A 13,297-nucleotide genomic window follows, 5' to 3' on the forward strand; every position below is an offset into this window, starting at 1 on the left:
ACAATAATATGTCCATGATACATTAAGTAAAACGAGCCAGGGCAGAAAGCATGTGTGCACATAGGTTGCAGGTGTTCGTAAACGCGGAGTGTATCTTCGGGGCCATGTGCCTCCAGGGCGGGGAGAGGGTGGTGGGAAGCAGGGGTGAGGCACTCTGTGTGTACGAAGCCGGGGGGTGCCTCCTCAGTAACCCTCACACCACACACAGGGCCACGAGCACCTGTGCGCAGGCTCACGCGCCTCTGTGACCGCTGAGCTGAGGAGGTGACTCCTGGCTCCACTGAGGACTCTGTGCCCTTGACTGAAAAAGACGTCACCCGCACCCCACCCCACCGCCTCTGTCCTCTGCCTCCCAGCCTCAGGTCCTCGTGTGTGCTCTGGGGTGACGCTGGTGTTCTCTGGACTGGGGACAGAGTGCTTGCACACGGAGACATGGGGTATGAGAGCTGAAGAGGGGGACTTCAGGGGGGGCAGCATTTTGGCCAGGTGGACCCCAACCCCCTACGTCTGCTTCCTGTCTTCCAGGCACGCCCCAAAGGCGAGGGTCTGACCCCATACCAGGGCAAGAAGCGCTGCTTCGGCGAGTACAAGTGCCCCAAGTGCAAGCGAAAATGGATGAGCGGGAACTCCTGGGCCAACATGGGGCAGGAGTGCATCAAGTGCCACATCAATGTGTACCCGCACAAGCAGGTGAGCAGGCCGGCGGGCGGGGGTGCGGGAGGCGGGGGGCTCGGTCCCGGAAGGGCTGAGGAAGGGTGACTCTGTCTCTCATTAGGCCTTCCTATGGCAAGGATGAGACCAGACCCCTCCAAGAGAGTTTTCTTTCCTGTCTCCTCTGAGACAGGGTGAGAGAGGGCCGCTGCCCGGGGAAGGGGGAAGGGGTGGAGGATAAGGGGCAAAGCACCGAGGCCCTGAGGCTGCAGCCTGGTGCATTGGGGAAGTGATGAACTTGGTTGCTGCTGTGAGACAGAGGGATGGGAGGGCAGCAGGAGGCGGAGGGGCCTGAGGGAAAGGGAGGCAGAGGGGTGCAGAGGCCCCCCTGAGGCGGTGATTTCAGACTGAGCTCGGACGGGGAGTGGAGGGTTGTGTACTCTGGGCTGGCTGGGGGGGGGGGGGGGGGGGCGCGACGGGCACTGCTGGGGAGGGGCAGCACGTGCAAGTAGGGGACAGGGCTGGCACGGAGCGTGGGACGAGCTGGGGGAGCAGAGAGCGGAGGGCGGGGCTGCCCGGCCGCTGGAGAGAACTTGGCCCCATCCTACTAGAAGGAGGAGGAGAGGGTGCTCGTGGTCCAAACGCTCTGTGACTGTGTGACCCTCATGCTGGCCTCCATTTCCTGTTTGCAAGCTCGCCATCTCCCCCACCCCTTCCATGGTCCCAGGTTTCCATGGTCCCATCACCCACAGTCACACGCAGGCGAACAGACTGGAAACTGGCCGTGGCCGAGGGGCAGGCCCACATGCTGAGGGCGCTGGGGGAGAGGCCCAGGCCCCGGAGACCAGGGGAGGCGGGCACAGGGCACAGGGCACACAGTGTCTGGGGAGCATGTCGGGGCCGGGGTGGGGCGGGCAGCTGGAGGAGACCATCCTGGCTCCTGAGCTCTGCTGGTGCCTCCTGACAAGGCCTGGGCACAGGGCACAAACATGCCCCGTTATGGCAGTCAGAGGAAATGCTATTGGGAAGGCTCTGGGCCCTCAGCGCCAGGTCTGTGTAGGCGCTGAAAGGAGGTGAAGGTTGGGGGGGGGGGGGGCGGGCGGGGGTGCCGGGCGTTCCAGGAGCTTCCTCTCCAGCGAACAGAACAGTCAGACAGGGCTGGCCACTGGCACTCAGAATCGCGGGCGGGCCAACCAGGTACCATGTGCCAGGCCCCCGCATGCCCTCCATCGGTGCCCTGCCCTCCGCCCGGGTTCTGTTCATCCGATTTCGCAGGCAGGGAAGGCACATGGGTCCCCAGGTCCCTGGTGGAAGTGGGTCCAGAGCGGTCTATGGAACTGCCGGGAGCCTGGCCCTGAGGCACACAGGCCCGGTCTGTGTCCCGGCTCAGCACCCATGAGCGGGCCCCTGTGCCATGTTCCCGGTGCAGGAGAGAGGAGGCGGCCGCAGGTGGGTTTTGGTGCCGGGAGAGGCAGCGATGGGGAAGATGAGGAACACAGTGAGCAGTGGCCGGGCACTCCTCCGAGTACTTTACACGTTCGTCCTCTCAGCCCACCCTGAAGTCAGCTCTTATTTCCCCAAACTGCAGAGGAGCAAAATGAGGCAAAGGGTGTATGCGACTTACCACAGGTTAGTAGGAAAGAGGGAGAAAGTCCGGGGCTGCCGGTGGCAGATGACTATCCTGGGTGGGGATGAGGGGGCCCCGGAGGACAGGTCACGTGGCTGGCGGGCTGGGGAGCCGGAATGGGCCAGTTCCTGCAGGGGCTCAGGTGGGCAGGGGCGAGGGTCTGTGCTGGGGGTTGTCCTGTGACCTAAGCAGAGAGGCATGACCGATGCCCCAAGGCGGGTGGGACCCAACTTCCTGCAGTGGCTCCAGCCTCCTGGGCCCTGCCCCTGCATTGCCCAGCATCCCTTCCTCCGTGCCAGGCCCATCCAGGCTGGTGCCACCTTCCCCGGGCCGGCAATGCCTCGTCAGCTTCCTCGTTTCTCTCCTGCCAAGCTCAGTCTGAGCACAGCCTCTCTGACCCCTTCCCCGTCTCCATGCCCAGATCAGAGTCCCTGGCCCAACCTGGAATGACCTTCCAAGAGCGTGTGGCCTGCTTTCCTGTCCCCAAACCCTCCCCCAGTCATCCGGCCCCTGTCTGTTGAGGACTCGCTGTGTGCTACAGGGAGACTGAGGCCCAGACCGGTCCGGAACGTGAGCTCGGTCACTTAGCCAGCCAGCATCGGGGGGCCCGGGACCAGGCCCCGGTCCCCGCCCAGCCCAGTCCCTATCCCAGGGGTCTCCTCCCGCTGGGAGGCTGCAGCCCGGGTAGAGGGTGAGGGGGTGTCAGGAGCTTTTGAAGAGCGGAGAGGGTAGGGGTTGGCGTCCCACGCCTGGTCCCAGTGGTGGGGAGAGTGGTGGAGGGGCTGCTTTATTTCTCCTGCCCCCTGAGCTCTGACCATGGGTGCAGCGTCTCCTGAGAACCCTCCTCCCCGCTGCTTCCTCCCGGCCACATCTGCTTTCTGTCAGGCTCCAGCGGAGCCCCCTCCCACCCTGCCCCCACGGAAGAGAACACTGGGCTTTGCCTCGCTGCAGGGGTGGGGCTGGCCCGGGCGATTAGTCCCAGCTGCGGAGTGTTTCCCTCCGTGGAGGGTGGAGGGGAGTCGTCTTGACAGCTTCCCTGCCCCTTCGCACAGCCGGCTGAGCCAGGACCGTGGAGGGGGAGCAGAGAGGGGGGCAGGGCACCGATAGGATCACAGCGAGGGGGATGCAGAGGATGCTGCAGGGGGTGGTTCGTGTCGTAGCTGGCTCCCCTGTTCCCAGCCTGCCCCCAGCCCTCCATAGCCCTAATAGTAATAATTAATATATGATATTAATACTGGCCAACACTTCGCTTTTTATGTGCCAGGCGCTGTCTTAACAAGTTTCCATATGTTAGCTTATTTACGCTTCCCAACAACCCTATCCAGGGCTCCTCTTATTAGCCCAGTTTTACAGAGGAGAACATGGAGGCACAGAGAGGTGAAGTGACTAGCTAAAGGTCACACAGCAACAAGTCTTGCCAAGCTCTTTGTGGTTATAAAGTGATCTCATTCAGTGCTGTCTCTGTCACACACACAGCAAATGTTGTTGGCCTCCCACCCTAGAGGAGAAAGGTCTTGGCCACCAGCCCTCGGGAAAGAGGTGGGGCTGCAGGCCCCTGGGTAAGACCCTTGATGTCCCGGGTCCTCAGTTTTCTCGTCTGTGAGGCAGGTGGTGGTATGCCCCTCCCAGGAAGGGTGAGGTTAGGGGCTACGATTTATATGGCAGCACTTGGCAAAGTATAAACTATGGGGAGCGAGGGGGTGTTGCTGCTTACTCTGCCTCTCTGGCCCCACCTGGAAGGCCAGTTCAGGGAAGGGGCCCTGGCCAGCACAGACCCAGGCTGGGTCTGGTCAGGGGGTGGGAGACTTCTGTGTGACCCCGTGTGGCCGGGGTGACTAGAATGGGGGTACAGGAACGGGTGTCAGTGTAAGATTGGGAAGCCCTTCCTACAGCTCAGGCAGTAAGCTCGGCGGGCCTGCAGAGAGCTCCAGCCCTCGGGCTTGCAGGCCATGGAGATGGAGGTGTTTGGGGAGACGTCTGCGAGGACAGGGGATGTGACCGGCCTGGGCCCTTCAGTTGGCATCCTGGCTTCAACTTGTGTTGACTTTACCAGCTGGTGTCCCTTTTCCTTCTTCTTCTTCATCATCATCATCATTGGTGGCAGCGGCAGCATTCATAGCGTCTGTATGCCATCTTGTTCTATTCCTGGTCTTCATTGAGTTGGGATAGCAATCTCATGAGAAACGTGTTGTAACATCTCCTTTCACCGATGGGGAATGGAGGGTCGGAGGGAGGTCGGTGGCCTGCCCACGGTCACTGGGCTCGAGGGCGGCAGAGCTGGTGTTCCACCCCGGTGCCCTGGGGACAGACCTCTCTGGCCGGGAACGCCGGTCGCCTGTAAGCCCCGTGCGTGAGGTCAATGCTCCCGTCCTTTCCCAGTCCGTCCGTGTGGCTCCAGGCCTGGAAGCACAGGGATGGGCTTCCTGTCCCGGGACCCTAACCCTGCCCACCCTGTCCCTATGCATCTCCCGGAGCCCCTGCCGCCCATCCCCGAACAATTCGCTCTGAGTGCCGCCTCGGGGCCAGGGGCAGAAAAGGCGGTATTCTACTTTTGAGTGGCTGGCTGTCTAGCAGGGGGCCAGCAATCACCTTTTCTGTCCTCCCAGGACCATCCTGGGTCATGGTCAATGGCGCTAAGACTCCCTGCCCTACCACCTGCCTGTAGCTCCTACCCCACCCTCAGCATGGGCCTCCCAGCTGGCCCTGGCCAGCTTCCTCTGAGTCCCCCCAAATCCTGGCAGGGGACCCCTCTGCAGGCAGGGTTCTGGGTCAGGGCTGTGCCAAGAAACTGTTCGGGAGGCGCACCTAATAGCATCCGTAAACCTTGCAAGGAGACGAGGCTTGGCTGGCAGTGAGGCTGGGGATGGGGGGCGGGGGCAGGAGGTGGAGGGTGGGAGGGGTAGCAGGGACATGCCCCTGGTAACAGAAAGGTGCCTGCTCTGCTCGGTTTACAAACCCCAAGGCCTCCGAATCCTCCCGGTGCCCTGTAAATGAGGTGCAATGATGGCCCATTTTACAGACATGGAAACTGAGGCTCCCTGAGGTCACACAAGGAGGGAGCAGCATCATAGGCCTGGCACGTCCGCTCCCTGCCCTGGGCCTCTGTTTCCCTATTAGGAAACAAGGAGGTTCCGCTCATGTGGCCACTCAACAAACGTGGCAGAGGGGGTGCCTGGCCCTGGGAAGTGGGGGATCCAGAGCACCGGCTGCCGACCCCTCACAGAACTGAGGGCTCGTTCCCTCGAACCCGAAGAGTTCGCGACCAGGTTACACTCCACTTGAGTCCTGAGGCCGTGCGTGGAGGCACGGGGTGACAGCAGCCAGGGAGGAAGCGCTGGGCGGGGGTCCGGAGGCGTGGGCTGGGGTCTCCCTTCGTTTCGGGTAATGTCTGTGCACCTGTCTTGCCTCTAGCCCTGTGAGCTTCCTACGGTGGCTGCTCAGAGAGGACTGGGGAGTGGGAAAGGGTGTCCGGACCCGGGCTCTGGCCCCTGTCCCACTGCCCTGGCCCCAGCCCAAGGCCCCTGCCCGAACCTCTGGGGACAGCGAGAGGCAGGAAGGGCCCTGGTGCCTTGGGAAGCAATCTCTGTGGCCACGCACACTCCCTCTGGGCTCCCTCTGTGTATGTCTCACTCCTCCTGCCTCTTCCTTCCTCCCCCCTCTCTCCCTCCCTCTCTCTCTCTCCTGCTCGCTCTGTGTTTCTGTGTTTCTCGCTGCCCCGTGGTCTCCCCACCTTGAGCCCTCTTCCCACTTCCTCTCCGCAGAGGCCCCTGGAGAAGCCTGACGGCCTGGACGTGTCCGACCAGAGCAAGGAGCACCCGCAGCACCTGTGCGAGAAGTGCAAGGTGCTGGGCTACTACTGCCGCCGAGTACAATGACCGGCCTGCCGCCCCCACCGGAGAAGCCCGCCCGTGTCCGTCCGCGTGGCTGCGTGTCCCCATGTGTGTGCGGGAGTCCTCACACGCGTGCGGGCCTGGGCAGGGGGTCTTAGGTTCTTGTCTCGTGTGTGCTGACAAACAGTGTTACTGACATAGCTGCCCCGCAGGAGGTGAGGTCTCTGGGACTCTCCAGGTGGGCTGAGTCTGGGGGGGACCGTGGGCGAGCAGGGGCCGATGCACAGAACCCACAGAGCCCTCGGGGTCCCCTGCAGGCTCTGCTCCGCTGAGACCCCTTTGGTGAGCAGCCTTGCATTGGCCACAAGTGCACTAAATTTACTGTGAATCCCAAAGCCTGCGGGGTTGTCTCCCCAAGACCAGCCGGCGCCTGCTCCCCCCTCCCCCCCGGAGGCCTTCCCGGCTGCCCCGTGCACGGAGCGCCCTCAGAGAGCCCGTGTCTGCGTCCCATTCAGGTCCGCAGTTGTGGCGAGCTGACACCTGTGCCAGCAGCTGCTGGGAGTGGGCCTCTCTGCCCCTGGCCCACTTGGAGCCCCAAACCGGACTGCCTCTGCCGTCACTGATGTTACACCCCCTTCCCGAAGACCCAGGGGTTCGGCATCACCCCCTCCCCAGAGACCCAGAGGTCAGAGGCGGGGGGCGGGGGGGGGGGCCCTGAATGTCGGACAGAGTCCCAAGGCATGGCCTGGGGCACACCAGGCATCGCCACCCCCTCCCCCCACACACACACATTTTTCCCACGCGCTGGCATTTGTCAGCCATTCCCTCCCTTTCTCCTCCACCTCCCACCCACAGCCCATCCCCGATGGAGGCCGTAGGGCCCTGTGTGGCAGGAAGGGCATGGGTCTGGCAGGCCAGAGACCTTTGTTCAAGTGCTGGCCTGGCCGCTGACTGGGGTTGGAACTTGGGGAGGACGTTGCATCTCGGGCCTCAGTTTACCCTTTAGTTCAGTGAATAACACTAGTAAGTGTGGGGGGCGGGCGTGGCCGGGGGCGCCTCCTGGGCACAGGACTGAATTTGGAGGGTGTCACCAGGTCCTGCACTCACACCACCCCCCACCAGTTCATCACTGAGGTCAAGCTGATGGATGCCAGCCCCTCCCCTGCCTGTTGTCCCTCCCCCTGCCAAAGGGAAGGAGAAAGTCCCCTTCCCCCTCGCACGGGGCAGCCCCAAGGCACCCTGCAGAACCTCTCCTCCCGGGGAGCGGGAGGACCCCCTCTTCAGGGAGGAGCCTGTGTTGATTGTCGTGTGTCCTTCCTTTCTCCCAGGGGCGGGAGAAAGCTCGTTGTCAGGACCCAGTCACTTTTGCCCCAACATGATGCCTCTGCGGGAAGAAGTCAGACCACAAAATGGGCCTGCAACCCAGTGTTTACCGCGGCTCAGGGACGCCCAGCTGGGGTCCGGTGCCTTTGTTTTCAAATGAAAGTGTTTGTACAGCTGAGGAGTCACAGTCACGTTAGCCAGGGGTCCAGGGAGCAAGTCGAGAAGATAGAGTGCGTGTGTTTGAAGCCAGGGGGCGCTGCAGAGTAGATTTCAGGGGGTCACGGCCTCTGAGCACTTAAAAGGGGGATATTTGCTCCAACCTGAGCCCCAAGGCTGCCTCCCTCCCACCCACAGCAGCCACACCTGGCCGTGGCTGGGACCCCCCTCCCCGCCCACAGGGAGTCCTCGCCTGGCTCTTTCCGGCTGTCTCCCTGGGTCAGAGCGAGCGGAGTCACCCTAGCGGGAGGCACTGTGCCCCGAGGAGAAGCTGTCGCTGCCAGTCATCCTGGTGCGCAGCCAGAGATAATGCTCCCGGTGGTGGGCAGTGCGCTTGTCCGGCTGCCAGCACTGGGCCCCAGCTCTGCCAGGGACCTGGCCCCATCGTGGGACCTTGGTCCCAGGATGCTGGGACCTGCCAAATCCGCTGCAGAGGTGGGGGAAGCCCAAACCCTAAAAGATCCGGGACCCCAGGCTTCCGGAGGCCAGGGCCCCCCACGGGCCAACAGGAGATGGGCTATCATCCCACAGCGACCTTCCCAGTGGGCTTGTCCGGCTGGCAGCCATTGCCCCTGCCATTTGTGCCCGGCTGGCCATGGAGGGCTGGGCCCTCTGTATTGTTCTGGCCGGACTTGGGAGCTCTCCGGGGTCAGCAAAAGCCTCTGGTGCCCAGGCTGGCTGCCGTGGGAATGACGTGCTCAGAGGCCCGGAGCCCCGGGGACGGGCAGTGTGTGGCTGAGGACGTTCGAAAGGGACAATCGCTCGTAGTGAGTAGGTCTAGAAATGTAGCTGGGAGATCACAGTGTTTACCCCGTGGAAGTATTCAGTAGTTCTACTTGTGAATTTGTATTTATTTTGAGTTATACTTGACACAGAATTCCTTTTTTTTAAAAAAGACAAATACTATTTGTGTATTTTGAGGGGAAAAAATCATAGATGTTAAAATTTCTGCATAGTTACCAATCATTCTCACAACACTGAATTTGTTACCTTCTCCTGAGAAAAACCCTCACAGTGGTTTTTGTCTGTATATATTGGAAGGCCTTTTTTAAAAAAAAAGAAAAAGAAAAAAGAAAAGAAAAGAAAAAAAATAATTGTTTGATTTTTGACATTAAACACAAACAGAGAGAGGCATTTTCAAAGCTCCGGAGCTTTCGGGAGGGCAATAGAATATCAAACAAAATGTCTGGAAGTATTTTGCAAACCTTCTTGTTGAGGTGCGAGAAAAATATTTATGGTGAGAACTTTTTTCTCCTGGGTTTGGTTTTGTTTTTCTTTTGATTTTTTTTTTTTTTTTTTTTTTTTACTATACTTTGGTCTGTAAAAAGTATGCAACCGAACTACATTAAGAAGGAAATATTGTCTCCATAGAATATTATATGAAGTTGGTACATAATTCTGACGAGGAAAAACAAAACAAAAACCTTTGCAATTCTTTAAGCCATATTGTTGCTATTCTGTTTTGTTTGTTTTTTTCCTTGGATGAAAATATCAGTATTAAGTAGCCAGCATATTACCCAAGTGCTTAGACGCATTGGTCTGTGTCTGTCCTGTATTTATACATGTGTGTATCTGGCAAGTATTGCCTTGTAAGGGAAGCTGTTCTTAGGTCTGTAGTGAAAGGGGATGGAACCCCTTTGAGCCTCCTCGGCTGAGGATAACAAACAGCATTGTAACCCGTCCCCGCGCGCCTTCTTATTATTCTCTCGTTATTATGGTTATTAGTTTAGTAGGGGGTGAGGAGGTGGGCCGGGGGAGAAAGGGATATGGGACTAACCAGCCCCCTGTGGCCAGCCCCGTGGCCTTGGCCTGAGGAAGGGCCCGCCAGCGGGGCCCCAGGAGGGCGAGAGGAAGGGAGGCAGCCCTCACACCCTCTGGGTGGCCATCTGAGCCATGCCTCGGGGCCCCAGGCTCTTTGAACTTGGATTTGTCAACCAGAGCCCTCACTTGCCCTTTAATGTCTAGTAGACTTGAATCTATTCTAAACGAGTATTTAACCGACATCACTACATTGTAGCCCAGCCCAACAGCAGCCCTGGCGCGGGGGAGGTGTCGCCGGGGCCGGGGGCAGCAGACTGGCTGCTGTCCGCTGCCAGCTGCACGGCTCACCTCCTCCGCTTCCGTGGGGCGGCCTGTCCGTGTCTGTATCCATTCATGCGTGTGTGTCCAGCTAAAGAGACAAATGGCCCGTGGGCCCCGCCCGGAGAGCACGGCAAGGCTCCCGACCTCTCCGAGGGTCGCCCTCGGGATGGCATTCCGTTGTGTGCCTTATTCCTGGAAAACCTGTATGCGACCTGCCCTTAGAAGTATAGTCTTTTCCTGCGGTATTAAAGGACTTGAAAGGCCGGAGCGGCTGGTGGCTTTCCTTGTCTGCACAGAGCATCGGTGGGGAGCTGGGCGCCTTCGCAGACTCTGGGCGGAGGGGAGGGAGGGACTTGCTCTCCGGGGCCTGGGTCAACTGTCCGTGCCCTGCTGACTGCCTCCGCCCCGCTGACTGCCTCCTCCCAGCCCCTCTGCCCCAGGCGGACACTCTCCAGGCCGAGAGCCCTCCCCGCGGCGGGTGAGATTGTCGGCACATTAGGTCACACGTTAGCTCGCGATGGGGCTCCCGGTGACCATATATAGGAGCGAATCTTCCTCGGAGCAGAGCCGGGCCGCCCTTGGCCCTGCCGCCCCTGCTCACACTTGGCCCTCGTGCCAGGGCTGGGGTTTGGGCATCACAGTCAGCAAAGCACAGTGTCCTGGCCTCCTGGGGCGCCAGGCAAAGGAGCAGAGGGTCCCTCTTCTGAGCAAGTCCCCGAGGGGCTGGGCTGTTGCTGCGGCCACAGACAGGGAGCCACGCTCAGCGGCTTGGGAGCCACTCAAAGCGACCTGCATCCGGAGCCTTCAGCCCAGGACCAGCACGCTGCCCATCCCCAACCTTGCTGCTCACAGGAGCACCTACGGGGTCTCGTTCTCACCCGAGACCCTCGCGATGTCTGCCTGGACATGTCCTCTGGTTCTTAAAGCCCCTGGTCAGTCCGATGGGCAAGGCTGAGAAGCACCGGACTCTGCAATGGTCCCTCGTGGGCCTGTGGGGGTGACAGTGACATGGGTGTGGAGGCGGGTGGGCGGGGCAGCCTCACTGGGGGCATTGCATCCTTGGCTCCGGCCAGTGGTGCCGGGAATGTGCTTGCCCGGGTTGTGTGTGTCGGGGGAGGGAGGCTGGAAACGCAGGTTCTTATGTGAGATTTTCCGTTTTAGTTTTGGCAGCTAGTTTTACCTCGTGTACAGATCACAGTGTGTCTGCGGGCCAGCTCCTGAGTTCAGCCTCGGAGATGGGGCAGAGAAACAACATGTGAGTTCTTGAGATGGAGGAGGGGGCACAGGCATGAACAGAGACCCCACACACACACTCCAGAAGCAGGACCCCTGTCTCCCTTGGGGCGCACAACGAGTCTGGAAGCCACCGGCCCTTTTCTGCTTATGGGCACACAGGGAGCACAGCCTCTGTGGCCTTCCCTCAGGCGTGTGCAGGCGCTGGGCCAGGACTGAGGGCAGGTGGCCTCAGCTGGCCCAGCCATGAGCGGTGTGGGGCGTCGGCCCACAGCGTGGGAGGGGAGAGGATAACCACCTGCCCCTGCTGCTCCACAGACACGGCCAGGGGCCAGGAAGGGCTGCCCTCCAGGGACAGGCTGAGGACAGAGCATGGGTCTGCTTCTTGCGCCCTGTCCTCCCAGGACCTGCCCCAGCTGTGAGAGGTGGCAGGTCCTCGCCTCTCCGAGCCCCAGGGTTAGTGTGCAGATCAGATGGCAGGGCACACAGGGCGTGGTGCACGCCTGGCACCGGGAGCCAGGGCTAGTGGGTCTGCTGCTCCCACTGCTTGTGGCTCAGGCAGAAGCCTTGCCAGAGGTCACACAGGAAGTCAGAGCGGGAGTGGGCCTCCAACCCGGGGCCCCTGGGTTCAGGGAGCACCCACTGTGTGCCAGGTTCTCCGAGTGCCCACTGTGTGCTGGGCCGAGGCCCCAGGTTCACGCTCGCGCGTCTGCCCTTGCGTGTCAGTGTGCAGGCGCCCCTGTGCTTGTTTTGTTTTCCATGGAAAAAACAAAACAAACCCAAGGCAAACAGTCTGCATTTCGACATCTCCCAGAGCCGTGGAAACCAGTAATTCCCCTGGACAGGAAGGGTTTCCGGTTGGACTTCATGTCCACGTCCAGAGGCTGCCAGCCGCCGAGGGCTGGGAGAGAGCAGAGTCCGCCGCAGAAAGGGGTGTCGGGACCCAGAGAGGACGGCCCACCTTCCTTCGAAACTGACACCCACCCTGTATTTCTGTCTGGACCGAAGCTGAGGTCCCCAGTGAGTAAGGGCTAGGAGGGCACCCCATGGGCAGGGACCGAGCTTGGATCCGAACCCCAGTTCTCACTCAGTGCAGTCTCAGAGGCGGACCTGGGTGGGGCCCAGGCAGCCCTGCTCCCAGGGGTGCAAAGGTGAGGTGAGGAAGGAAGGCCCCTGCTGAGGGACACTGGAGGGACAGGCAGCTCCAACCCACGAAGGCCATGGTATAAGGGGCCCTGGCGCCTGCTCCAGACACAGGGAAGGCGGCCATGCCGGGCCCAGGCCTGCGGGGGAGGGCACCATGCTCACCCCACCACCACCACCTCTCCTCCCCCGGCCCTGTCGCTCCTCAGCACCAGAACAGCAGGAGCGGGCCCCTCCGGTGCCCCAGGCCAGGTTCCTGCCACCACCCCTTCCCGACGTGCGATGTGGAGCCTGAGCCCTTCTCTGCCATCGGGCCATCGGGATGCACCTGCGGCTGCAGTGGCTACAGGCAGCGCCTGCACCCAGCTATTCTGTGTGGCTGCTTCCCTTCCCACCCACCCACCCTGCAGTTCCTCACTCCCCGGGCTGGGCCCCGGTGGCCCTCCTGCTCTGCGCTGGGTCCCACCCACAGGCCCAGGTCTCTCCTGCATCCTCCTAACAGTCCTGGCAGGAGCGAGGGCACGGAACAATATGCCAACGTGACCGGTGGAGAAGCAGAGGCCTGGGAGAGGCCTGATACAGAAGACTGACAGCTGGGGTCCCCTGCTGCACCCCAGCTCCCAGCTCCGTGCTGTTCCTGACCCTGACGAGACGCCCAGGGTCTCCCGGGAGCCTGTGGAGGCCTTGGGCAAACGTTATGGCGCTTCGAGGGCCAGCCCAGCGCTTGGCATCAGCCCCTCTGCCCAGATGCCCTGTCCCCCAGTCTGGAGGGGGAGAAGGGCCTGCAGGAGCTGAGACCATGGGGGCCACCAGCTGGTGGAGGCTCTCCCCCTCTGGAGTCAGGCCTCTCTCTGGCAGTTCCCCAGAGCTGTGGCCAGAGCCAGGAGCAGCCTGTCCTGGGACAAAGACCCCTCCAAACCCTTATTTATCAGAGATGATAGAGGCCCTGTGCTGCCCCTGCCCCTGCCCTTACCCTGCCACACACTCATAAACACCTACTGTGCCTGCCCTCGGCCCTCCACCCTGCCCAGGGCCCTCACACCTGCCCAGCCTGGCCGGCCGGCCTCCTGCTGTAGCTCAGAGCCCAGAACCAACTAGTCCCAGCCCCGGGTGGTTCTGCAGGCCTGCATGAAAGGAAGAACTCAACGTGGCCCCCAACACAGCCCCCAAACCCCGGTGCTGCTGCCTCCAC

The 13,297-nt window shown here is 61.2% G+C and overlaps 1 protein-coding gene across 1 annotated transcript in view; it reads left to right on the forward strand.

Annotated features, from left to right (window-relative positions):
* Nucleotides 1-9,996, forward strand: part of ZCCHC24 (zinc finger CCHC-type containing 24) — a 57,507-nt gene extending 47,511 nt beyond the window's left edge. The window contains exons 3-4 of the mRNA XM_084904683.1: nucleotides 526-690; nucleotides 6,040-9,996. Coding sequence (XP_084760809.1) covers nucleotides 526-690; nucleotides 6,040-6,153 — 279 coding nt within the window. The 3' untranslated portion in view covers nucleotides 6,154-9,996. The remainder of the gene's footprint in view (nucleotides 1-525; nucleotides 691-6,039) is intronic.
* The last annotated feature ends 3,301 nt before the right edge of the window (nucleotides 9,997-13,297 follow it).

This window comes from Pipistrellus hanaki (genome assembly GCF_964339955.1).
Source record: "Pipistrellus hanaki genome assembly, chromosome: 14".
Taxonomy (NCBI): domain Eukaryota; kingdom Metazoa; phylum Chordata; class Mammalia; order Chiroptera; family Vespertilionidae; genus Pipistrellus; species Pipistrellus hanaki.